Consider the following 26,579-nt stretch of genomic DNA (forward strand, 5'->3'; position numbering starts at 1 on the left):
TAGAGGTAGGGGAAGAGGAGGATCTTGGAATGCAACTCCATCAGAACCTAATACATCTGCTGCTTATCATTCACTAGCCAGTTGGTTTGGATGTTCTGCACCTAATACATCATCATCACCTAATGCATCTGTTGCACCTAATGCCTCTACTGCTACACTAAATAGACGAAGTGGAAAGAGTGTGAAAAATACAAAACAATTTAAAAGGCCAAGAGTCATGGGAATGAGTGTGTTTCAAGATGAAAATTGCTTCAAAACTTTGAATGTAAATGTATATTCTTTGTGGTATTCAATATGTTTTGTATATTTGTAATAACTTATTTAGTTATTCTTTCTCTGTAACCTGGCATGCCAAGTAGTAGAATAGTAGCTACGACAAGTACCAGAATAGAGTCCACTGGACCAGCAATGATAACAAGTTCAGCTGATGTAACTGGTGACATTGGTTTCAAACCAAGTAGTGGACTGAAATAGAAGGGGAAACCAACAATCATAACAAGAAGGTTTCAAGAGATTAGAGGGCAACATAGAATTCAAACAAGGACTGGTGGATCAAACAACCTAAGCCAGAATAGTAGTTCTTCACATCCCCAATAGATTTGGTTGTTTTTGTTGACTGCAATCTGCTTCACCTACAATTATTTGCTATTTTTGGTTGACTACAAGTAGACAATGTATATCCTAAGCCAGATAGTTGGTTGTTTTTGTTGACTGCAATCTGCAATTTTTATCCTATTAGAACGATAATGTATTAGTTTTTAAATGTTGCCTTAGTACATTTGATGTTTTGTTGACTAATTTTGGAGGTATTTATGAAATGTGGCAGCTATATTTCTATGAAATTCAGTGGTGACTTGCCATTGACATAAAATCTCAGTGTGAATTATATATAGAAGTTGAAAGAATCTAGGAATCGATCATGGCAAGTGCAATTGATACATAATTAACTTCCACATAGCATATACTAAAATGAATTTACATACCACAATGACAAAAAAAGAGAGTTGTTACAACCATAACCAAACACTTCTAGATAATTGCTAACTCACAAAACAACTATTACTGCAGCAAAGCTGCTATTACAGCTTCATTTGATCACTCTCCAAGTTGCCTACTTGAATTAGGCAGTAATTAACACATAACAACAAAGACAAAACACAATACACAAAATGAACTTCCTACTAAGCCAACATCAGGTCCTTTACTTTTTCTCTTTTGCCCCCTTATCTTTTTCATCGTCAGTCACAACCAAATTAATGTTGGCATTTTTCAGACTTTCAAGCTCAACCAACTGCATATTGAGGCTTGCATAATGTGCCAAATCTTCTTCCATCTCTTTAATTTTGTCAAACAATCTTGGAAGAATAAACTTCAATCTTTCGTCAACTTTATTGTCCCTCCATTGAAAAAATTTGCAACTCTTGGCCTGAAAATTTTATAAATTGGAATCAATTTAATGATAACACACAAAGCTAATCAACACAATAAACAGGTTAGAAATGAACACATACACCATAGTAGGGGCAAGACCAAAATCTTCAGCTAGGATTACGCTTCGACCAAGAAGTCTGCATTTGCAATGAAATTCCGTGTTTGCATCGCACTTGAACATTGAGCATTGGGTTTTCATCATTCATACAAACTCTATTTAAGTTGGTATTTACCATTTCATAACCCTAATTCCTAAAATATAAAATTTGGGGGAAAAAATTTCAAACCCTAACATAAAGATTATGAAATCAAATTGACTAAAAATTAGTAATTTATACTCTATTGATTAAACTCACCTTAATTTCAGCAGCATCAGCAAAATTTCTTCAACAATGGTAGATAGCCTTTAAGTTTAGAAAGAGTGATAAGATAATGGGTTCAATTAAAATAGCTGAGTTTAATGTTTGGGACCTTTTTTATGGCTTATTTGGCATTACACGTGGTGATTGAATAACAGACGGGCCTTTTAAAATTAGTCCTCACGCGCTTGGAAAAGGTGTAGTCACGGTCGGGTTTGATTGAGCATATAATGTTAAATTAATTGTGGTAAAAATAAGTTAAGGGGGGTAATATGACTCCCAAAAAAGAAAAGGTGTGTAGTTGGTAAATGGATCATAGGATGGGGTGAATTTTATGCATTATCCCTTAATTATGTGAAATTAAGTTTGAAACAAGATTATGATTTTAGAATTAAATCGAGTTTGGGTGAATATTAGAGTTCAGTTTACCTATAAGTCCATGAAAGTTTCAATTGTTATCTTTCTTCTCAAATATATTAATTTGACAAACGTTTTCCATAAATGTATTACTCTATAGTGGTTGATACAGTAAAAAAAAATATGTAGTGATATATCTAGATCTTTATTATTCTTCAAGAGTATATTTGGAACTTTTCAATTGTTAAGAGGCATGCTTATTATTATGATTACGAAAAAAGCCCATTTATGCTAGTGAACTATATGAAACTGGACACATTTGCCCGTTGTTAAAAGGTGATCTCATTCCTGCTCTTGCCGTGTATAAGGTGGCTCACATATGACATATTTTAGACGGGCATCCCTAATAAAATAATCAGCACCAGATTTTTTTTTTGGGTAATTATAATCTTTATTTACCAAAAAGTATATGTAAAGCTCAAGAAAACGAAAAAAACAACCTATCTTTCTTCCACTGGGTTAGACATAATCCCAACCTTCAGTGATATTTCAACTAATCTTTCATACGTTTTACTAAACTACTCTGTATTGCCTCATGGGTAGAAATTTAAACTGTGTAGCTTCTTCCTCAGCCTCATCTTAATGCTTTCTCTATAGAATATTTCTTGTATAATCACTTTGACTATCTGCCTCACTGATCTTTGTTTTTGTTGGAATACTCTGAGATTTCTTTCCTGCCAGATTTGATATACACGTCCAGCTAGCGCCATCCTGTATACTTCATCATTTACATTCTTTCTATTATGATTCGATATAGCCCACTGTACTTCACCATCCCAATTCATAGGTTGCCTAGCTATACCTTGCCACTGTAACAGTTTTTGCCACACTTCCTTAGACATTTTGCATTCATAAATCAACACCAGATTTTGACACGTGTCACAATCTGGTTCAATCCATCTATACATTAATTTAAATAAAAAATCAACCCGATACATCACCCTTATTTTAATAAATCGACCCGACCTAGTACCATATTTTAATAAACCCCTATCTTATTTGTTTCATCCGCTCTCTCTCTCTCTCTCTCTCTCACCTCGCTTTCTTCCAAATCCCAATTCCTCCTAAGCTGACCACACCACAAAGCTGGACTTCTAGGGTTTCGTTTTCAGAGATAAGTCAAAAGTTTGATGCTTTTAACAGGTATGTCATGTTTCTATCTTCTTTTTCTTTTTCTATTTGTGGGTCAGAGATTCATTTATTTGTATTTTGTATGTGATGTTAGGGTTTCTTGTCTTATAATGGGGTTGTTGTTTATTGATATCTTTATGGAACTTTATCCTACTAAAGAATAAAATAAAGTGAATAATGTATTGTAATTGATGATTTTATTGTCTGGTTGTGGTCCTTCATTACTGTATGTTTTTGAAATACTTTTACTCGAAATAATTGTGGACCTACTTATGCCTTTCTACTTACTGTGGACCCTCACTTGTCGCTTTTTTTATTCTTTTGCATGTGATATAAACAGAAGATGATTGCTAAAGTGGACCTGATATTTCACTATGGGGGTAGTTGGTCACCTGAAATAGTGTATGATCAGAAGCATGTGTATACTTTGTCTGGTTATGATGCTTGTGTTATCAACTATAAAAGTCTTTGTGAAGAATTTACCAAAAATTTAGGATTTAGCTCAGTCGAGCAACTTTTAGTAATTGGACCTTTGGGGAGGTACTACCTGGTAACTGATGATGATGGTGTGAAGACTCTTCAGTACTTATTCTCTAAAGAGTTCAATGTGATTAACTTTTTTGTTGTGGATGAGTATGAGGCTAGGGTGTTTGCTCAAAATATTGTTCATCATAAAGAAAAATATTCCGTTGACATTGATGCGGCTTCTGAATGTGAAAGTAATTTGGGTGGTAGTATTTTTGATAATAATACTTTAGTACACCTATTTAAGAGAAAAGTGCAGTATAGCCTGAAAGAAATGAAAGATGATTTAGAGACTGGGTTTGAATTAAATGTGTCAATGTCTAAGCTTAAAAGGGCCAATAATTTGGCACTTAAGAAGTTAGAGGGCAGTTTTGTTGATGATTACAAGAAACTTGAGGCCTATGGGCAAGAACTTAGACAATCTAATCCTAGCACTGATGTTGTAATTAATATTTCTAAAGATGCTCTTGAAGAAGGGAAAAGAAAGTTCTTAAGGATGTATATATGCTTCAATGCATTGAAAATGGATTGGAAAGATGGCTTGAGACCACGTATTGGGCTGGATGGTACTTTTCTTAAGGGGAGATATAAGGTCCCCTTAAGTTATTGGTCAAGATAACATGAATCATTTTTATCTACTTGCATGGGTTGTGGTAGAACAAGGAAAATGCTAGAACTTGGAGATGGTTTTTGAGCTTCTGAAGCTTTTTTTGGATCTAAATGATGGCCCTGGAGTTGCTTTCATCTCAGTTATGCAAAAGGTATTATTTTCATCTTTTATTTGTTTTCTTTTTCTATTCTATCTATTTTGCTTTATCACATTTATCTTTCTTTTGTCGATGGGGTTTACTTGATGCTGTAAGGAATGTACTTCCTAATGCTCACCACAGATTCTGTGTGAAACACATTGAATCTAACTGGCAGAAAAAATGGAGAAGTGGACAGATGAAGAAACTTTTATGGTGGAGTGCTTGGAGCACTTATGAAGAAGATTTTAAAGATCAACTCAAGAAGTTAGGTGGGATATTTGATGATAGTGTTGTTGCTAAAGACCTGTTGCATTATCCACCACAAGCTTGGTGCAGAGCATATTTAATACTCAGTGTAAAAACATGATGGTTGACAATAATTTCACTAAATCATTCATGAATTCTGAAAGCAAGACATATGCCAATCATCAAGATGTTAAAGGAGATAAGGATAAAGGTTATGAATTTGTTGGCTACAAATGGAGATGACATTAGTAAATGGAATGGTGACTTCAGTCCATATGCTTTGAAGTTGTATAATGACTATAGGGCAATAGCACATTACTGCAAGGTTGAGTTTAATTGTGACTTTGGATATAAAATTAATGAAGGTGATGATAGACATACTGTGGATCTTAAAAAGAAAAGATGCACATGTAGAGTGTGGAAATTATCTAGTATCTCATGCCCTCATGCAATCAAGGCTATATTGTATGACAAGATATGAGACACAACTATCTTTTACCAAATGATTCTAATGTTATCTAATTACTAACATATTTTTACTTTGGTAGGATGAGCCACTGTCACAAATCTACTGGTACTATAGCAAAGAAGCATATTCATTGACTTACAATCACAAACTCCAACAAGTTATGAGGGAATTATTTTGGAAAGTAGAACCAGCTCAGGAAATGGAACCTCCTTATGTTTCCAAGAATGTGGGCAGACCTAGGGTGAAAAGAACTAGGGAACTAGATAAAGCAAGGAAGATGATTGAGGAGTGGAGTTACTCAATAAAGGGAGTTGTGATAACTTGCAGCTATTGTGGTGGTGAAAACTACAATGCTAGGAGTTGTTTCAAGGTAAAGAATTCTGACGTGTTACAGCTTCTAAGAATTCTGATTTGTCATAATTCAACGGATTTGTCACAACTTCTAATCATTTTTTTTGGGTGCCAGGAGAAAACCACTGCAGAAACTTCAAAATCAAGGAAAAAAGAAACACCAGAAAGGTGGTTCAAGTCAGATCTCAGCTCCAGAATTTCTACTTGCATTTGCTGCTTTTGAAGATGGAGGAATGGACTTTGAAACTGAACCTGTGATACAACAGACACAAGAATCCTCTTATGCCACTACTAGTTTATCACAAGGCTATGGTCATGTTATTGGTACTGATGAAGATCCACCTCTGAGGTCAATGGTTATTGCTGAATCAGAAACAAGACTTGCAGTTAGAAAGCTGAATGTAAGGCCACCAACAGGAAGAAGAAGAAGAATTCAATTTTGTGAAGATGCAGATGGAGTAACAATGCCATCAAATTTGCCTTACTCACCAACTAAGGCACTTGAAAGGGGAAACTAGCTGTCACACTCAAAATGATCCAAGATGAAGCAAGAAAAAAAGAAGAAATTGAAGATGGCATCAAATTATGAAGTTTAACAAGTTTAGGAATCTTTTTGGGATAGATGTCTTTGTGTCAAGAACCTACACTAAGATTGTTGTTATGGCTGTTGGATTTTGGTTAACATGCTCTTAGTTTTTGATGAAATTCTAGGAGTTGGTTTTTAGTGAATTCAAACCTCTTATTTGACTTGAAATGGTTTTATGCAAATGAATATTGTTCTAAGTATATATGATGGCTATTGTTCTAAATGTTAATTGTGTATGTTTAGGTTGCGTATGTTCAGACTGTGTATGTTCATAGACTGTATGTTTAGGTTGTGTATGTTCAACTCCCTTGAATGTTTGTAGCCAACTCCCTCTGTTGGTGTGTAACTAGAACCTGTGGAGGGTAGATTTGTTCAATAGCGTCTAGTTGACGGGCATATTTAAACTTCATGCAGATACACACTGTTAACAAGTGTAGAACTTTTGTTGAAAGTCGTTCTAAGCTGCACATTATAAGCTCAAATCATCTTTTTGGGTTAAACCTTTGCACTTAGGTTGTTGCAAACTCATTACATTAAGATCAAACCATTACACAAGCAAAATTTACATAAAATCATACATTCCATCCATTCATATAGTCACAAAATATGATTACATTCCATCTAATTTCAAAACATACATAACTTAACTACGTAATACATAACCAACAATAAACCCAATAAGGAAGTACAATAACATACCAAATACATTTTCTCTCTTCTTTGCATATCTCCTATCATTTTCAGTATGGGAAGGGAGATCTTCAATAACAGAAAATGCCTCCAAATCAGCAACTATATCTCTAAATGATTTAGTTTCAAGCTGAACAACTACTTTTTTCTTCAAATACATGATTTCTCTCTAAAAAAGTCAGCTTTTTTCTTCAAGTAATCATTTTCACCAATAAGCGTTTCCTTTTCCCTTTTCAATTTGTTGATGACAATAGTGGCTCTTGGATGAAATTCGTCATCATCACATTCCCAATAACCACATGACGTTGTCTGCAACATAACATCTAAATTTGATTATTATTCAAAAAAACAAAATCCTATAAACACAAATCTGAAATATAAAAGAAAATATTAACTTACATCAGGTTTATAACACCTAAAGAAACATCTCCCAGGATTTTTAGAAGTCCACGATGTGAGATGGAGCGCAACATTTCGACAATTCCTTACACGCAGGTTAGAAGAGCTCGGTGTTTGCGACATTTCAAGAACGAAGAAAAGAAATAAATCCTACCTAAGTAATTCTGAAATTGTGTCAATTTGGGAAAAAAAACCTAATTGAGCAGCTATGGGGAAAGGAAAATCGGGATTTGGGAGAAGAAAGCGAGGTGAGAGAAAGTGAGATAATAAAATCGATTGGGGTTTATTAAAATAGAGTACTGGGTCAGGTCAGGTCGGGTCGGTTTATTCAAATAAGGGTGATGGGTCAGATTGATTTGTTATTTAAATTAGGGTATAGATGGATTGCATCAGATTGTGACACGTGTCAAAATCTGGTGCTAATTATTTTATTAGGGTTGTCCGTCTAAAATATAGCATATGTAAGCCACCTTATACACGGCAAGGACAGGATTGAGACCATCTTTTAACGACGGGCAAATGTGCCCAATTTCGTATAGTTCACCGGCAGGAATGAGCCTTTTCCGTCATTATTATTATTATTACTATTATTATTATTATTAATAATAATAATAATAATAATAATAATAATAATAATAATAATAATAATAATAATAATAATAACCGTTTTGATATATTAGAGGTAAATTTCAATATTTTGTTTGTCTATACGACCGTTATAGCAAATGCCAGAGTCAAGCTAGTCAGTTGTTACTCGAAGGGTATATTTAAGATGAAAGATAACGATGGGGATTTTCATGAACCAGCATATATGTAAACGAAAGATAAATTTAATACAAATCGAATGTTTAATAATCGTTCTAAAATTTTCTGCAAATTGTAATTAACATATCAAAATCACAAAAAATATAGGAATGCAACCCCTATTTGTACATCATGCCCCTTTACAATTTTAAAATTAAAAAAATTTTAAAAGGCAGATCTCTTGTGTGTAAAAGTGAATCTCTCATATGTAAAAAAAAGAGGTAGGGTCATAAAACTAAAAATAAGTTTGTAAAGAGCCACAAAACCAATTGACCCGAAGACAACTCCGTGCTACATCATCTCTCATATGTCTTCAAAACTATTTCCACAAAAAAAAATATTACAATAATATAATTCTTGAAGAAAATACTTGTAGAGTTAGGAAGTATGCATATTACATTAGTGTATGTATTTCGATTATTTGCTTACCACATTTAAAGTCTCATAACTTACTAGTGTTTGCATGACTTGATTTGATTGGATTTTTTCCCCTTGTTATTCATATTTTAAGAGGTTAAATATCCAGTATAAATAATTCATCATGTTTTTCTTTTTTAATTTGAACATTAGTTATTCATTAAGTTACTAACTGAAAATGGATTGCATTCATTTGGTTTCTTTATTGTCGTTGTATATTATTGTTGAAGCACCACCAAGCATGAGGGTCCTTAGCTCAGTGGTAGAGCATTTGACTGCAGATCAAGAGGTCACCGGTTCGAACCCGGTAGGGCCCTATTTTTTATGTTTTCCAATTCTTTATTTTCTGTATTTATATTTTGACTTTAAAAGAAATAAAAATAAATTATGGCCGTTGTTAATTTCAAAGTTGTAATTCCTATGACAGATTTTCATAAAATCTCAGTAAGTATAGTCTTTAATCTTGTTTTCTCATGTAGAGTTCTCCATTCTGATCGTCTTTCTTTAACTTTGCCTTTATAAGTAAGATGCATATGCTAAAAAAAATAATTCTGTTTGACTGAAAAAGAAAAGTAAATTCCATTTTAACGCTTGGACCTAAGACATAGGGGTGGTAAATGGGCGGGTTGTTAATCCTCCCATTTTAGTACAAATAATTTTCAAGACTAATTAATATCAATAACCAAATGTGAGATAAAATAGTTCCAAAATTATAATTTATCCCGAGATTATAATTCATTGGCCCACGAATTATAAAGTAATGAGGCTTTTTCGTATATATATCATATATGAAACTATATTACCAAATATGTTCATAGTTTGCTTATTACCCTTCATGCTAATAGTATTTCTACCTAATATATACAATGCATTAAATAAGGAATCACTGTAATTTTATGATTCCTTATTTTGCGCGCTAAAAAAGGGGAATTAAATATTTTTCAGATCTTCCCCAATGCAAATCACGCACATTCCATAATTATCGTCGGCTTCACTCTGATCTTCCACAATGCAGAACAAGATTTTTCATACTCTGTTTTTGCGATACACTCTGTTTCCAGAAATTCTTTCTACATCTCTCTCTATTTCTTAATCGCAAATTTCAGTAATACAAAGCAAATGAAAAGAGAACAGCAATTCCACCATTGACAGCCATTAAAAAGCTTGAAAGCTTTGAATTCAAATTTGGTTTTCAAAAATCATTATTTGTTTGGATTGGGTGTTGTTGAAAATAATCGGGAATATGGTTTGGAATTTATATCTCAATTTTGAGGGGTTTTGGTGAAGATGAGACTTGGTTTTGACTGAATTTCAGATTGAAAGAAGAAGAAGAAGAAGAAGAAGAAGAAGAAGAAGAAGAAGAAGAAGAAGAAGAAGAAGAAGAAGAAGAAGAAGAAGAAGAAGAAGAAGAAGAAGAAGAAGAAGAAGAAGAAGACATATTGTGTAGAAAAATTGTAGACTGTTATTTATTTATTTATCTTTTATTCATTTATCTATTGTATGAAAGTTGAACAACAATGTATAAAAATTGTATTAAAGTGGATGATTTAGTACTGTTTTGGACAAAAATATGTATAAAAAATGTGAAACATACATTTCAGGGGAAGCATGTCGATTCCAAATATGTACCCAGTTTGTAGATATTTTGTAGATAAATTGTAGATTATTTGTATTCTGATTGTAAATGCTTTATTTTCTGTTTTCACAAATAAAAATGGCTAAAACTTTTACAAATCTTCTGAAAAAAACGCAATTATGTCGAAAATCCCAGTTAAACTACAATCGAATGAGAATTGGGATATTAAAATTCAATATACCCAGTTTGTAGATATTTTGTAGATAAATTGTAGATTATTTGTATTTTGATTGTATATGCATTGTTTTCTGTTTTCACAAATCCAAAACGACTAAAACTTCTACAAAATCTTCTGCAGAAAAACTCAATTATGTCAAAAATACCAATTAAGCTACAATTGAATGGAAATTGGGATATTATAATTTAATGTACCCAGTTTGTAGATATTTTGTAGATAAATTATAGATTATTTGTATTCTGATTGTAGATGCTTTGTTTTCTGTTTTCACAAATCAAAAATGGCTAAAACTTTTACAAATCTTCTGAAAAAAACGCAATTATGTCGAAAATCCCAGTTAAACTACAATCGAATGAGAATTGGGATATTAAAATTCAATATACCCAGTTTGTAGATATTTTGTAGATAAATTGTAGATTATTTGTATTTTGATTGTAGATGCATTGTTTTCTGTTTTCACAAATCCAAAACGACTAAAACTTCTACAAAATCTTCTGCAGAAAAACTCAATTATGTCAAAAATACCAATTAAGCTACAATTGAATGGAAATTGGGATATTATAATTTAATGTACCCAGTTTGTAGATATTTTGTAGATAAATTATAGATTATTTGTATTCTGATTGTAGATGCTTTGTTTTCTGTTTTCACAAATCAAAAATGGCTAAAACTTCTACAAATCTTCTGCAAAAAACGCAATTATGTCGAAAATTCCAATTATGCTACAATTGAAATGGGAATTGGGATATTAAAATTTAATGTACCCAGTCTATAGATATTTTGTAGATAAATTGTAGATTATTTGTATTCTGATTGTAGATGCATTGTTTTCTGTTTTCACAAATCCAAAACGACTAAAACTTCTACAAAATCTTCTACAAAAAACGCAATTATGTTCTTTGGTCATAGATTAAATTTAAAAAAAAAAAATTGGAAACAAGGAGCTCTTCAGATCTTGACTAGCCAACTAAGTCAATTGGTTTGCATGAAACAGAAGTACATACTAAAAGTTACTCTGCAGTAAAAGACATTGACATTTATGAGATTGGACGAATCTTTATGATTTAAGAAGAATAATATAGAAATAACACATGGAGCTAAGTTAAAGCTTGTGACAACATGTACATATAATGTGCAAAAATATCCAACGCAAAAGAAGAGTGTCCAGCTAGTGGAAGCCTGGGAACAACAGATTTCGCAGATCTGAATGAATTTAACTTAAACATCCTTCAACTCCAACCCGAAAGAATTGTGTTCTGGATATTTTACACAACTGAAACGTAAAGTAATGCTCATTCTGGAAGCCCAGGAATCAATTTCTAAACTGATAAGCTACATAGATTTCAAAGAACTGAACGCCTAGTGAACAGTTCTAATTTTAGTATTAACAGACCATGTTACAAGTTAAATATGTAGAAGTACTGGTGTCAAAGATTCTCCTGGTATCTGAACCAAAAACATATGAAGGAAAAAATAGGGCATGAAGAAAAGAAATCCCTCACTAAAACGTGAGTGAGGGTGAGGGTTTGGGAGAGAGAAACGTGGGAGGGGTGGGATATACGGTACCTTGAATTAAGGAGGGATATACGCTGCATTAATTGTACCCTTAAAATACACTATGGTATAGAATTGGTAATTTGGTATATTAAATATAATTATATCAAAACTTAAACATTGAGAGTAATAAGGTTTCCTATATGGTATAGGAATGTAAAAATTCCTAAAGTAATCCATATTTAAGGAATAAGATATATGGAAGAAGAATGAACCTAAATATAGCCTTCCACCAAACCGCTTAATCTAAAAATATTCGACGGATATATAAAATTTATGAATATCGGCTAAAAAAATAGTGAATCCATATGGAAAGACCTAAGCCAAACCGGTAGGTTTAGGTCTCTCTCTCTCTCCATTCTACTAACCCCTTACCTTTCTCTTTCATAAATTAATCATAAAAGTAAAAAATTACTCCCTCGGTCCCAATTTTGTTTGATGTTGTTCGAATTTAGAGAGTCAATTTTTTAATTTTGACCGTGAATTCAGCATATATTCTTGAAGTTTATTTTTTAAATCAAAAAAATATTATAAGTCACAATAATTAGCAATTCAATTAGCATAAAAATTGTGGTAAACAAAAACTCAATCGATTCTCAAAATCTGAATTGCATCAAACAAATTCGGGACAAGGTTGGAGGTGAAGGGTGCTTTTCACTTGAGCAACTCTCTCTTGTCCGACAAAATTCTAGGAAAAATAGGGCAAGAGGGAAAGAAAGAAGAGCTATGGGTTTTGTCACTTGAATATTAAATTCATCTAGTTTTATTTAAGAGTGAAAGTAGATATTCTCCAAATTAATAGATACGATGTTACATCATTTCAACCAAAAATAAGGGAAAATAGTCATCAATCACAAACACGTCCTTTAGTGCATTTCTCTAATCAATAGATATCAACTATAAAACCATAGATTTTTTCTCTATAGTTTCTTCCTCATTTTTTTCAAACCACATCATATTGTCGATCTGCGTGGTTGACTTTCTAGTAATAATTTCGGGAATTCCATAAAGATTATAACCTGAATCAGATCGATTCTTTTTTGAATTTCTATTCGTGCAATTCCCTCGACGCCAAAGAACGTTTTAATCTCCTGCATGGGTTGGCAATTCATTTCTCAAAGGCATTGCATGTTTTTCAATATCCACAACAACATTATGATCATCATCTTGAGAATTATTATACTCTTTGAAATGAGCAATTCTTCCCAATTCTTCAACTTCTTCAATAACAAGATCAAGCCTTGCAACAATTTCAACTAATAAAGCAGCAAATGCAGCAAATGGCAAAGCATCCGAAAATTCAAGACTAGTAATAGCAATCTTACTCAATGTAGGCCTCAAAGATTTTCTCTCATTATTTTCATTAGTGCTACCCCTTTTGGATTTCCACTCGAGCAACGCGGACGTATCGGTCTTTACGCTCGATAAAGTGACCCTCCGGGAGTTCAGTGCACCTGACTGTATGCCGATTGTTGCTAGGGCTAACTTGTTGGAATTATTTTTGGACCCAATGAAGAGTTTTGGTTGGGATTTTATGGCATTATCTAGGTCTTGTAAAGCTTCGTGGAGGTGATCGGATAGTATTTCTGGTGAACATTGACGACGATATCTTATACTATCTCCTAATTCTTTTAAAGCTTTTGTAACTTCTCCAGCTAGTCTGATACATGGATCTTTGAACATTGCTCGAACCGATCGAGGCGTCTGAATAAAAATTCAATTAAGAGTTTAAGTTCTATGCATTAGTAGAAATAATATTTAGAAAATTAGGTCACATAAGTATTCATTGGTAATAAATAAAAATAATACTATTAACATATTATTATAAGTTATTACTTCGTACACTGATCGTGAAAAAGAACTTTACGTGTGGAGGAAGAAAGTTGAAGAATTAACTTAAATAGTCGTCAAGTCAACCTCCTGGACTAAAAATAACTGGGATGGATATATAATATATGCATAATTAACATGTGTAGGACTGTTATATAATCAGTATATAGTCTATGTATAACGATTATGAAAATTAAACAGTAAATCTGATCGAGTATTTGTGTAAAGATCCCAAGAAAATTGTACCTGAATTTCAGTTTGGAGACATCCATGTAGAGCTACAATTGTGTATCCAAAATGGCGAAGAACATTCCCCAATTTAACATATTGCTGCCATGGAAATCTGTAACAATGTCTCGAATGCCTTGGCTCCCAACTCGCGTATAATGCCTGTTCCACTCAGATTAATTTTGGTTATATACAGACAGTAGCGTACGCAGAATTTTACATGAATAGTATCCATTCAACTACTATGTTAATTTGGGTCTAGATATGTAGGGTAGAATTTATGTTACGCGAATTGTTCATTTTAGCCGTCGGTGTCCACACGACACTGGTATTGGTAACGGTACGAGACTCTTATCAGGTGTGATCAATCGAGATCGGGTACTATGACCATAATCCATAGACAAATATGATGAAAAATAAAGAATGAAAGAGTGAATTTTAGTTGTTGTCTGCTAGTGCCTAGTGCGTACAACTTGAAAAATTCTCAGAATGAAAGATTGATTAGTGGCTGCACTTCACAACATATAAGTTTTCCACATAATAACTCATAATTTTGGATAATTTATGTATATCTATTTTTAAAATTTTAAATTTTTGTACCCGTATCCATACCTTGAACCATATCCCCAAATCTTAAAATCTAGATTATGAAGGATCCCGACCTCTAAATACACACCCGGATCAGCTTTCGCACCCAAGTCCTAGCAACATATATTCTAATTAAGGTTTTACTTATTGTCTCAAATTGACGTTTATCTCGTACTATTTTCAAGGCGCTTTTGGGTTTATTATATATGAATACATGATACACCTTCTATAAACTGACTGTGTAAAATAATTCTTGCACTATCAAATTGCCTAAAATATATTTACAAATAACTATACATTATAACTTATAAGTGTGATTAGTATTTAGTAACCTAGAGAATAAAGCTATCTTACTTGCTATAGCAGGATAAAATGCATCGAAATTTTTTTCTGCACTGTCATTTATATATAAATTATAAATCCATTATATATATATATATATATATATATATACATGTTATTTCTTTTAGAATATTATTACATATACATTTAGTGAATTTTTTGAGAGAAAATTCAACTACTTACCAGGGTCTCATCGAATGATTTAGAATCCAAAACAGTCTTATAACCATTGTATATAGGATCCTCCAAATCTGACGAATTTTCTCTTGCTTTTTGTTGTTCCTCATCTCTGAAATACTCACTAACACAAGCTGCACATTAAATTGAAAGTACTCATTAATTTCCTATATCAATGAATTATATATATGGCATCAAATAAAAATGAATTATATATATATATATGTGTGTGTGTGTCAGGGGCGAAGGTACATATATAGCCTTAAGTTCGTCGAAAAGTTACACTAACATATAAAGGTAAAATATTAGATTTTAATATAACATATACTATAGAACACCCTTTAATTTATTGAGGATTTTTTTTACTTATTTCAAGTTTGAACATCCTAAATGAAATTTATGGCTTCGTCACTAGTCTATGTGTGTGTGTCGCGCCCACGAGAGAGACATATAAAGCACTTGCTAATACAGAATATGAGAAAAAAAATTAAGACTCGTTTGACTTCTCACAACTGATAGTGTAAAAATAATTTGCACAAAAATAATTATAGGTAACTGCTCATAATAATAAGTAAAATTAGTAATCCAAAAAATAAGATAGACAACCTCCTTTTATAGGTTAAATTACACTAACAATAACTTTACGAGCTAATTCAAGAACAAATATATATATATATATATATATATAAAAGAAAATGAAAATACATTGTGCTTGTTCCATTTCTAAATTTGGCCATACCTTCAATAGATTTTGCTAAGCCTTCAAATTTAGCAGCAGTGAAATTATGAAGGTCTTCTCCTGACCAATTTGGAAGTATCAATAGGCTCATGAGAAGACATATACCACAACCAATAGCTATAGTATAGAAGCGCTCGTGCGCAATTCTTAACACGTTATCAACACGATAGCTTGATACTGTGATCAAGTTGAACGTCAAGAGAAATATGACCACACCATAGTCATAATTTTTCTTTATGTAGGGGAAAAATCTCATGTACGTAGCTGCAGCTCCTGTAAAAATTGAAAATAATCAAATAACAATTAGTCATGAGCAAATGCCTCAATATTAATATTAGTGTTTTCTTGTTTTTCACCCGATGTTTGGTATTAGCTTCGAAACCTGACTAATCTATATTCGTAATGGGAAGTCCACTTTTTGGTGGTAAAGCCTCCCTACCAAAGGCAATTCCATTCCGAGAGTTCGAACTTGAGATTAGTGGCTGAGCCAAAATTTTCACTAAAGGGTATCAAAATATAAAATTTTAAATACGCTGTAAAATGAAAGGGATTCAATGTATAGTATACATAAAATTAATTTTTTATCTAGCAATACAGTGTAATTTTTCCATGAAGGAGTGTCGGTTGACACCCCTCGGTTGAATGTGATTCCGCCATGCCTGAGATCTCTAGTTAAGGATAGAGGGGTATACTTTTCACCCCGCCACAACCTTTAGTGATGTTATAAATAGTAGTTGGAACCAAGGAAAATCCAAATATAGAGAATAAATAACTCTTTATATCAAACTTGATATAATAACATGAAACTTACCAATGAAAAAAACTGAGGCTCCAATGAATATTGCTCGAAATATGTGGCCAGATTCTGTGGCAACGTATTCAATCAAGAATGCCAATGATCCTGCTAATAGTGTTCCCAATCCTCTATTTAAACCTTTGCATAATGTTGCCCCTATCATTTAAAAATAAGAGAAAAATATTAGGAAGTACACGAAAAAGATTTTTTATATTATCAATTCACCTGAAAGATAACTATAGGTAATCATACGTCTATAATAAGCGAGGTTAGTAACCTGAAAACTAAGGCATTCATCAGGTTACTTTCTACAACAGATTCAAATAAACAGATAGTATGAAAATTCTTTACATTGTCATTTAGTGGCGGAGCTAGGAATCTTAATAAAAGGATTCAGAAAAATGCAAGAATGTCATAACTAGGATTCCGACGTGTAACTTTTATTTTAATTTTTGAACCCCCTGTTGATAAATTAAAAGTTTTTCATATGTCAAGCAGTGGCAAAGCTAGAAATTTCTCCAAGGATGTTCAAATTTAAAAAAAGTGAAAAACATTCCCGACAAAGGATGTTCAAAATATATTATATACTTCAAAAACGTGATATTTTACCTATGTACATAATGTAATTTTTCAATGAAGGGTGGTCAATGACCATGTGGCATCGCCACTGATGCCAAGGGGATTCAAAACCTTATATACATGCAAGAAAAAGTTGTTACTCAATTTGCGAGCATAGTTTTTCGATAAAAGGGAATCAATTGAATCCCTTCATTGAGCAGCTTCGCCACTGTTGTCGGTATATATAAGTTAAACTCTAACGTAAAAGAAAAAGGAAAAAAACTTTACCTGCTGTGAATTCAAGAACAACAACCACAGTCATGACGGCCCAAATAGCACTACTTCCAAAACCTTTGAACAATGGCTCCATTAAATATAACAATGAAACCAATGTCAAAGAAAAACCAACTTTGAGTGAATGAATAACTCTTCTTGGATCATCTTTGCCAACTTTCCAAATTGTTTTCCATGTTATTTTTGGAAAATTTTTCATTTTTTTCCCAAGAATATTCATTCTTTTCTTCATAATTGGTACCCAATTAGTATTATTATCTCCACTCACCTCCATTTCCACTCCCATATTGGTGAATATTGATAAGAAAATAAGTGGAGATTTCGTATTTTCTTCAGTTAAAAAATGGCTAGGCCATGCAAAAATATAAAAAATTTGAGGCTATATTTTCTTGAAAGGCTATGTTACTACAACTTATTGAGAAGGGCTTTCATTGCTTTATAACATGGAGAAAAGAGATTTGTGACGTTACTATATTCACATGTTTCTCAATAAAGTAGTTTGAGACATTAAATATGTTCATTAGCTTTTTAAATAGACATATATAAAGTCAATATACACAAGAAAGAAGAAATTATAACCAACTTATGTGGAAAAAGTTGGTGCAAGGAGGTGATTAGAATTTTCTATAATTTATTATTATAGAAAATGGAATTTTATAATGTTGGAAGTTTCTTTATTACTATTATATAATATTAAAAGGTTTAAAATTAATCGGTGTGGGAGCTGCTTCAATAGCTTCGGCACATGTAACAAAAATAGTAATGTATATACTATATATTATCAACATTAGTTAGCTTTATTTACACCACCTGCAATATTGGAAGAGTTTGGGATATATATATATATATATATACCATATATTCATACTATCAATATAATTTAGACAATTATAGCATGTTATTATTCTATTTTTCATGTTATCATGTTCAAGAGCAGAGCTAAAAGCTAAAGTATGGGTTCGATCGAAATCAGTAACTTTAATCTAAACTTATATTTGTACTAAAAATTTTACTAAATATATTACTAACACTTTATGTCGCTATCCTAGAATTTAGAACTCATAAGATTCAAAATCCGGCTCCGCCTCTGACCATGCTAAGTTTGATATGTAAATGTACGTGTTGTTGTATAGGTTAATATAACCTAATAATGTTTTTTTTTTTTTAACTTTTAAATTGTTATAAACTCTTAGCACAATTGTGGTGCAAAAGCCCTTCCAATATGAGTTGAAATTATTGCATGAAAATATTATCAAAGCTTTTTAGATCACGAGCTATTTGCTGTGAAAGGGACAGAGGGTGGGTTTTTTTTGTGGGGGGGGGGGGGGGAAGCTTTAGGTATGGCTCTTCTGGTTCTTATTTGTTAACCTAATGTGAATTATTACAAAAGCTGGAAATGGAAATTAAAATTGACTCTTTGATTCTTTCTCGTGTACCTCAACTTCACCTCTCCCAAATCAACAGTTAATATTGTGCCATGTGTCGATCGTCCATTTGCCCAGGTGTCACACAGCTAGGCATCTTATTGTTGACATCCACGGGCCGAGATGTAGAGGATCGACGGTGATTGAAACTTTCAAAGTTAGAAATTGATCCAAGATTTTAAGTCGGTAAATATAAGATGTATTAAAAATGACATGGATATTGTACTTAATATATTGTTGGTGTGGAATATGGATATTGTATTACTTGATTAAATAATAATTCTGCTAAAGTATCTTACAGTAAGTTTTAAATTAGTTTAAAGTAGAAAGGAGAACAGGTTTGAATTAATTTCCCTCCCTTCTGTGTTTTTTCATATGAAGGAGAAACTTCTAGACTTTCTTTCACTCAAAAAAAATTAAAGAATTCACTTATATAAAAAAAATATAATTATTAAAATCTTATAGTCAAGTCTGTTTAGAATGACACTACTCGCACTTTCAAAGAATAGTACTATGATAACTAGCTGCCGCAATAATGCTTTTTTTGAGCAAAAAATCTATCGAAAACAGTCTCTCTACCTTCACAAAGAATAGTACTATGACAGCTAGTTGCCACAATATTGCTTTTTCCGAACAAGGGTCTATCAAAAACAGTCTTCACCTTCACAAGGTAGGAGTAAGACTACGCAAACACTACCCTCCTCAAACCTCATCAGTAGGGTTGCACAAGTAAGGTAAGGCTGCTTTTTGTGAGCCAACGGTCTATCAGTATGGCCTATTGTTGTTATAACAGTGACGACCGTACCAGCTTGCACACACCTGACTATTCTATCGAATACCTGCTACCTCCCTCTAACTAGTAGTTAGATATTCATCAACTCTAGTTCCATATCATAAATAGATTGGTACATAGTATCCACATTCCAGCCTAGATAAATTCTAAGATGAGAACCACATCTTAAAGAGAAAAGGACATTTGTTAATACCTCTAATAAGCAAACATCATTGCAGCAAAATACACCAACTTGGCAGCTGTTTATTTATTATGCTGACTCAATCAAGCATAAGCATATGTTTAAGACAATACAGTAACTTGAATATTGTCTAAACCTCCAAAAGATAATTTATGAGCATTTGGGATGAGGCCTATGAGGTTGCACCAAAGACCCTGATCCTCTGTTCAATTGGAACACCACAGCACGGACATTTAGCCCTACCCTTCTTCCCTTTGTCATTACAATTCGCGCACATAACTTGATGAGCGCAAGGTAGGAAGACAATTGAAACTTCATCCTTCTTGCAAATTAAACACTCCCTATCGGAGCTACCCTTCTCGGAAGAATTCTCCAATCTGTCCAACTCATGTAACATCCTTGCAATATCAGCGTGGGGCTGTTCACCGTTAGAGTTACCTGTTGCTAAATTAGCAGACTGATTCTGCAGCTCAGTAGACGCTTTAAGCCGAGAAAGATCCTGTTCAAGCCGTTGGAGGTCATCCTTGTGCCGCTGGAAGTCTATTTCTATCTTCAGCCGCAACGCCTCAAGCTTTCTTTTGTTAGTAGCCTCGGCTGCTTCTTTGAGACGTTGTTCTTCCTCTACTTGTGCCACGGCTTGCTCCTTAGCCTTCTGTTCCTGCCTCCACTTTGCCTGATAAAAATTGATAACATAACGAATTGACAAATTTTGAGCAATTAAAGAAACTTGCTATTGTTCAACAATTAAAGGAATACAGTGGCAAGAATTCAGGCAAAATGAAAATGAATCGAAGCACATTTCTTTTCATCCTATTTCCCCTCTTCAGATAAGAATGGATATCTATGCTTTTAAATGTTTCTGAACATGAATGAACAAACGAGTCTTTCAAAACAAATAGACACATCCACTCTTACAAAATAAAACTGAGGTTGCCGATTGATGTGTCAAAAGAAACTGAAGCTTCTACCATAAAACACCATATTTTTATTATTCAATTTCATAGTGATAAATAGCTATAGCTTACAATTTACTGTTGGAAAAAAGGAAAACATAAGGTTTCTGATGATCTGCAAAATCCATTGAATATTTGAACTTCAGAAGATAATTTCAGGAAGTCTACCACACAAGTAAAACTATCTCGTCTTTGGGAGATGAATATATTTGTCATGAAACAGGAGAATAGCTATTTATATGTCTATATCAGTTTAGAGTATCAATCAAGAAGCGGATGCCTTGGAACAACGGTAAAATTGTCTCCGTGTGACCTGTAAGTCACGGGTTTGAGCCGTAGAATCCGCCACTAACGTTTGTGTTAGGGTAGGCTGCATACATCACAACCCTTGGAGTGCAGCCTTTCCCCGACCCTGCATGAACGCGGGATGCCTTGTACACCGGGCTGTCGTTTTTAGCAATCAACTACTCCTCAATTCCAACTAGTTTGGGTCCACATGGAATACAACAAGGTGACTTCAGGATCACCCATTCTAGTAGTAATCTTGCCAAGCACGCATGCGTCAATCTCAACTAGTTGGGGTCAGCACAGTGTTTTGGATAGTGTGCGGCGACAAATATCGATGAGGGCCAGCTTCACTAAGGCGAGAGGCGCGCAGCGAAGCGCTCGCCTTTTTGATGTGAAACGACAATTTATACAAAAACATAAAATATTATATACATATAACTAAAAACTCAATAACTATAAGTCTATAATTGAAAAAACAGAGCAAACAAAAAGAAAGGGTTACTGCCTCTGCTCAGAGCAAACAAAAAAAAGGGTTACTGCCTCTGCTCTGCCTCTGGTCAATGTCCAAAAACAGAACCCAAAAAAAAAAATTAAGCTCCGGTCGAGAAACAGAGCAAAGAAAGAAGAAGAAAAACAGAGCAAAGAAAGAAGAAGAAAAACAGAGCAAGAAAGAAGAAGAAAAATAGAGCAAAGACAGAAGAAGAAAACCAGAGCTGAAAGAGCCGATCACCGAAGAAGAAGAAGAAAAAGAAAAAAGAAGAAGACATCAATGGTGAAGACGTGAAGTCGACCAGAGCTGAAATAGAAGAAGAAGAAGAAGAAGAAAGGAGAAGAAGAAGAAAAGAAAAGAAAGTTACATACCCGAAGTGGTCGCTAATGGCTGATGATGGGAGAAGAAGAAGAAGATGTGAAACCCAAGCCCTAATTTTGTCGCTGAAGGAGAAGAAGTGATCGCTGCTTGTAAGAAGTGAAACCCAAGCCCTAATTTTGTGTTTTAGTAAAAATAGCTGCCTTTTCTTCCGTTATTTTCAAATAGTGACGCCTCGCAGCGCCTCTCGCTACACAGGCAGAGGCGCTTGCTTTTTCTTCTTCGCATCGCAACAACCCAGAATGGCAACACTGTCTCGCCTCGCGTCGCTACACGCTTTTAGCGCTGTAGCGCTCGCTATTTACAACACTGGGTCAGCAAGTTATACAACACAAGGACTTCCCTGGAAATCACTCATCCTAGTACTATCTCGTCCAGGCATGCTTAAGTTTGGAGTTCTAATGGGAAGTGGTGGTATGATCACATTCCTCACATAATTTTCTCTTTTTATGACTGTGGTGCCGGGACCAGCTTGCGCGCACCTCAACTAATTCCACGGGATACCTGTTACTTCCACCAGCAACAGGTACCAGGTAACTCTATCTACCAAACAGATGAAAAGAAATCACCTAGTGTTTTTTGTCTGTGCTGGGAACTGAACCTGAGGTTTCATAGTTCTAACCCACTTCATTGACCACTAGGTCACACCCTTGGATGCAAATTCCTCACATAATTTTAGACCTTTTTCGTAAATATATAATAGGTCTAATTTTAAGCGGGATGTCAACATACCACAATCCTCTCCCTTTATCCCGACTTAAAACTAGCTATGGTTGAACACAGGCAAAAGTAGTTTGGGGGCACTCTAAGAGTTAAGATAATTGTGACTTAGGACTGGTTATGGTTTGCAAAGGCCACATAGGGAGAGATTTCACAACGAAAATACAACTCCCTTATCAACAAGAACGTGAGAGAGAAAAAGAAATATAAGATCCAAAATAAAACTTAATACATGACACATCTTCTCTCAACAAGCTAAATTCTGATGTAATGTCTATATATTCTAACCATTCAGGTACCTCGTGAACCCAGTAGGCAAAAGTTTTCTACGGAAGCACGGAAATATCTGAGGCCAGCACAAAAAATGCTTACATGACTTAAGCCTTTATGAAGCACCAACGGTATGCACCTAATAACTAACTTGGATGCAAAGAGGGCATCCTAACATGAGAAGGACACAAGAATCTTAAACCGATTCTCATTGAGTGATGTAAAATGTCGAACAGAATTGTTTGCATTTCCATTGCAAGATCACCAATAACAAGTAAACATCAAGGGAAAAAAGAGAAGAAAGAGCAAACCTCAGCTTCCTTTTGAGCTGCCTCTACCTGAACCAGCTGCTTTTGTACATCTGAAATCTTTTGTTTCTCTGCTGCAATATCCTCCTGCAGCTTCTTTTTCTGTTTCTCCCAAACTCCAAGCTTCTTAATGCACTTCTTCTCTCTCTTAGCAGCCTCCATACATGTTTTTGCAGATTCTGATGCGCTTAACTTAGAAGCCTCCATCTCTGCCCTGATTTCTGCATTCTCATTCTCAAGCTTTTTTACAGCCAAGTTTGCACGGTCAACTTGGCCGCTGGCTTTTCTTAGAGCATTCTCCATTTCTGCTAGCCTCTTCATGGTAGTATCTTCGGAAGCCTGTTTACCCTTCTTTAATCTTTGGGTATCCTCTCTTTCCATCCTCAACGTCTTAAGCTCCGTCAAGTCATTGCTAAGCTTCCTTGCAGCTTGCATTGCTTTTTGGTGCGCCCAATCTTTCCGTTCCTTGACCTGCTTCTCAAGATCCTTTATTTGATCGATCAAACTTAGAATCATCTCATCTTTCTGGTCCAGCTGCCCATTTCCCTTCTCTGTATTCCCGTCAAGATTCAAATCACGAAATTTACCTACGACAGAGTTAACCACATCTTGGCTTTTCGAAGCTTGGGAGTCCCCCGACTGTTCAAGTCCACTTTCAACCCCTGATTCACTTCCACGTGATTGATCCCCATCAGCCAAAGAACTAGGACAAGCCTGTGACTGATTCTGCATATATTTCGGGTTTGACCTAAATCCCGCAGCAAATGCAGCTACATTCCTCTTCAGCAAAGTTTTCATCGAAGGAGTAAGATTAAACCTCTTCGGACACTCAATCTCTTTTTGCGAATTAGAATCCGAGACAGCATACCCGAATGACCTATTCAACGGAAACGCATTATTAGCACCACCACTCCCAAAACCCCAACCACCATGAAACCTACACATAGCGGGCACAACCCCAACAGGACCCATGCCAACACCCTCAACATTACCACTCCCACTCACCGACCCATTAACACAACCATTCCCATTACTTGGAGCAGGAATTTCCATCACGCTCGCCCGACCTACGTGAAGATCACTCATTAACAAACACCACATCGCGTCCCCTTTACTCAAATGTGGCTTAACTTGCTGCAACAAACAAACCATACCCGCCAACGAATATTCTTCCAACTGCCTCAAATCAACAAAACAATGCTCTGAATCCTCCAATTTCGAAACACTACTCCCGTTATTTAAATACGACAACGAGTTGTGCAATATATTAGTCAAAACATCCATTCCACCATAACAATGTCCATTTTTCAATATAGCTTTCATAGCCACATCTTCATCATAACCTAAACCAATAAGCTTATTAATAGCTTCACTATACAAAATCTCCAAATTTTGTAACAAGATTTCTTCTAATTGTTCCTCAGTACAGTAACCCCAACCACTCTCATCACCCCCATCTGCATTGGGCTTAATTGGGCCCAATGGGCTAAGCCCAGATTCAGAAAATACAGAATTACCATTACTGATGTTATGGGTATTATGATCATGTTCAGTTTTTACTGATCTTGGTCTTCTATTGGTTCTTGTATACTTCTCTTTAGAACCCATTTTTAGGAAATTTAAAGAACTACACTAAAATCCAAAATGAACCTGGAAAAAAAAAAAGGAAAACACAAAGGTTGTTAAAACAGATTGAAATTTTCAGATTTTTTTTTGACCAATTGATGGAATTAATATAAATTTAGATAATCGGGTATACTTTTCTTTTAAACCCAGCTGAGAATTTCATGAGCTATACCAAAATTTAAACTGAAACCCCAAAATGGAAAACACAAAACTTAAATAAACAAATAAAAGATCGAATTTTTCAAGATTTTTTTTGTTATAAAATTGATGGAATTCATATGAAATAACACAATCAAACTACGTATAAACTTACAGGTTAGTGATTATCGCCTTGTTTTGATGATTGTTTTTCTGGGCGTTAAAGTTGCAGGTAAGAAAGTGAAGGATACAATGGATGTTATACGGCATACATTTGGAAGGTTATATGGGTTTGATGTCATGGGCTGTAGCTATTAGTGGGTCAGGTTTGGGAAGGGGGGGGGGGTTATTATATACAGGAATATATATTTTTAGTCGGTCTCCAAATATAATAGCTGATAAAAAATATATTTTCATGTATATTTATATTATATAGAAAAATATACATATTTTACACAGTTTTCGGCTAGCGAATGCAATTAGTTTCAATCGACCGATCAAATTTATATTTTGTCTTATTATGTAGAAAAATTCAAAAGTGGGTTTGACGATAATAATAACTATTACGTCTCAATCACAACAGATTAGAGTCGATACATGAATCTTTATTAATCATATATATAACTCATGGTAGATCAATATTATTCAAGAGTTTAAGACAATTGTATTTTACGAAATTTTAAAATTTGGAAAAATACGTACTTGCATTTGAGGAGGGAATGAAAATAAAACAAGAAAAAAGAGCGAATAATAAATGAAATAGAATGGCAGTTGATGTGGCATTGATGTGGCGATAATGTGATTATCGAGATTGATTCTTTATTTTCAGGGAGTTATTAGACTCACTTAAGATAAAATTAGCAGTTAGAAAATGCGCGCCAAAAATAGACGTGTAACGACTTTTTGAAACAAATTTGGAGGAGTAAAGTAGATATTATTCCTTTTAGATTATGTACTTTGTTCCTTGAGATTGGAGTTTTAGTTTAATAATTGCAGTTTCATTTTGCATCATTCAAATTTAAGTTCAATTTTACCACAAAAAGATCTCATTTTTAAAACAATCTTGATAATCTAGGATATTATTACACAAAAAATGCTACTAATGTTTATACCAAAAACCTTCTTGAACGAATCTCTGAATTCTCCAGTAAACCTTCATGATAGCAAGTGATTTCTTTAGGTTGTGATCTTAAATGCATATATTATATAGTTTTCAGCTAGCAGATACAATTATCGCGAACCGGCTGATTAGTTTTATATTTTGCCTATTATGTAGAATAATTTCAAATGAGAATGATTTTAATAATAATTATTACATCTCAATCACAACATGTTAGAGACGATATATGAATCTTTATTAATTATGTTACTCGATATAACTCATGTTAAATCAATATTATTGAAGAGTTTAAGACAACAACACTTTACGAAAAAATTAAATTTGGAAAAAATGTGTACTTACATTTGAAGAGGGAATAAATAAAACACAAAAAAAGAATGAACAAATAAAATAAAA

At 33.9% G+C, this 26,579-nt stretch overlaps 2 protein-coding genes and 1 non-coding gene across 3 annotated transcripts; 1 reads left to right on the forward strand and 2 right to left on the reverse strand.

Moving 5' to 3' along the window:
• Positions 1-8,819: 8,819 nt before the first annotated feature.
• On the forward strand, positions 8,820-8,891 carry TRNAC-GCA (transfer RNA cysteine (anticodon GCA)). Its single transcript has one exon. It is a non-coding gene; the product is annotated as a tRNA-Cys (tRNA).
• Positions 8,892-12,682: 3,791 nt separating this feature from the next.
• Positions 12,683-17,897, reverse strand: LOC104248109 (aluminum-activated malate transporter 12-like). The gene is made up of 6 exons (XM_009804298.2): positions 17,489-17,897; positions 16,658-16,798; positions 15,847-16,119; positions 15,114-15,241; positions 14,019-14,162; positions 12,683-13,646 (listed from the first exon to the last, which is right to left on the reverse strand). The coding sequence occupies exons 1-6, from the start codon at positions 17,778-17,780 to the stop codon at positions 13,026-13,028; spliced, it is 1,599 nt and encodes a 532-aa protein (XP_009802600.1). The 5' UTR covers positions 17,781-17,897; the 3' UTR covers positions 12,683-13,025.
• A 1,889-nt stretch (positions 17,898-19,786) lies between these two features.
• LOC104248108 (MND1-interacting protein 1) lies at positions 19,787-25,369 on the reverse strand. Its single transcript, XM_009804297.2, has 3 exons — positions 25,239-25,369; positions 23,303-24,949; positions 19,787-20,565 (listed from the first exon to the last, which is right to left on the reverse strand). Exons 2-3 carry the CDS (start codon positions 24,905-24,907, stop codon positions 20,065-20,067), a joined length of 2,106 nt encoding a protein of 701 aa, XP_009802599.1. The 5' UTR covers positions 24,908-24,949; positions 25,239-25,369; the 3' UTR covers positions 19,787-20,064.
• Between the last annotated feature and the right edge of the window lie 1,210 nt (positions 25,370-26,579).

The sequence above is a fragment of the Nicotiana sylvestris genome, chromosome 12 (genome assembly GCF_000393655.2).
Source record: "Nicotiana sylvestris chromosome 12, ASM39365v2, whole genome shotgun sequence".
NCBI classification, from domain to species: domain Eukaryota; kingdom Viridiplantae; phylum Streptophyta; class Magnoliopsida; order Solanales; family Solanaceae; genus Nicotiana; species Nicotiana sylvestris.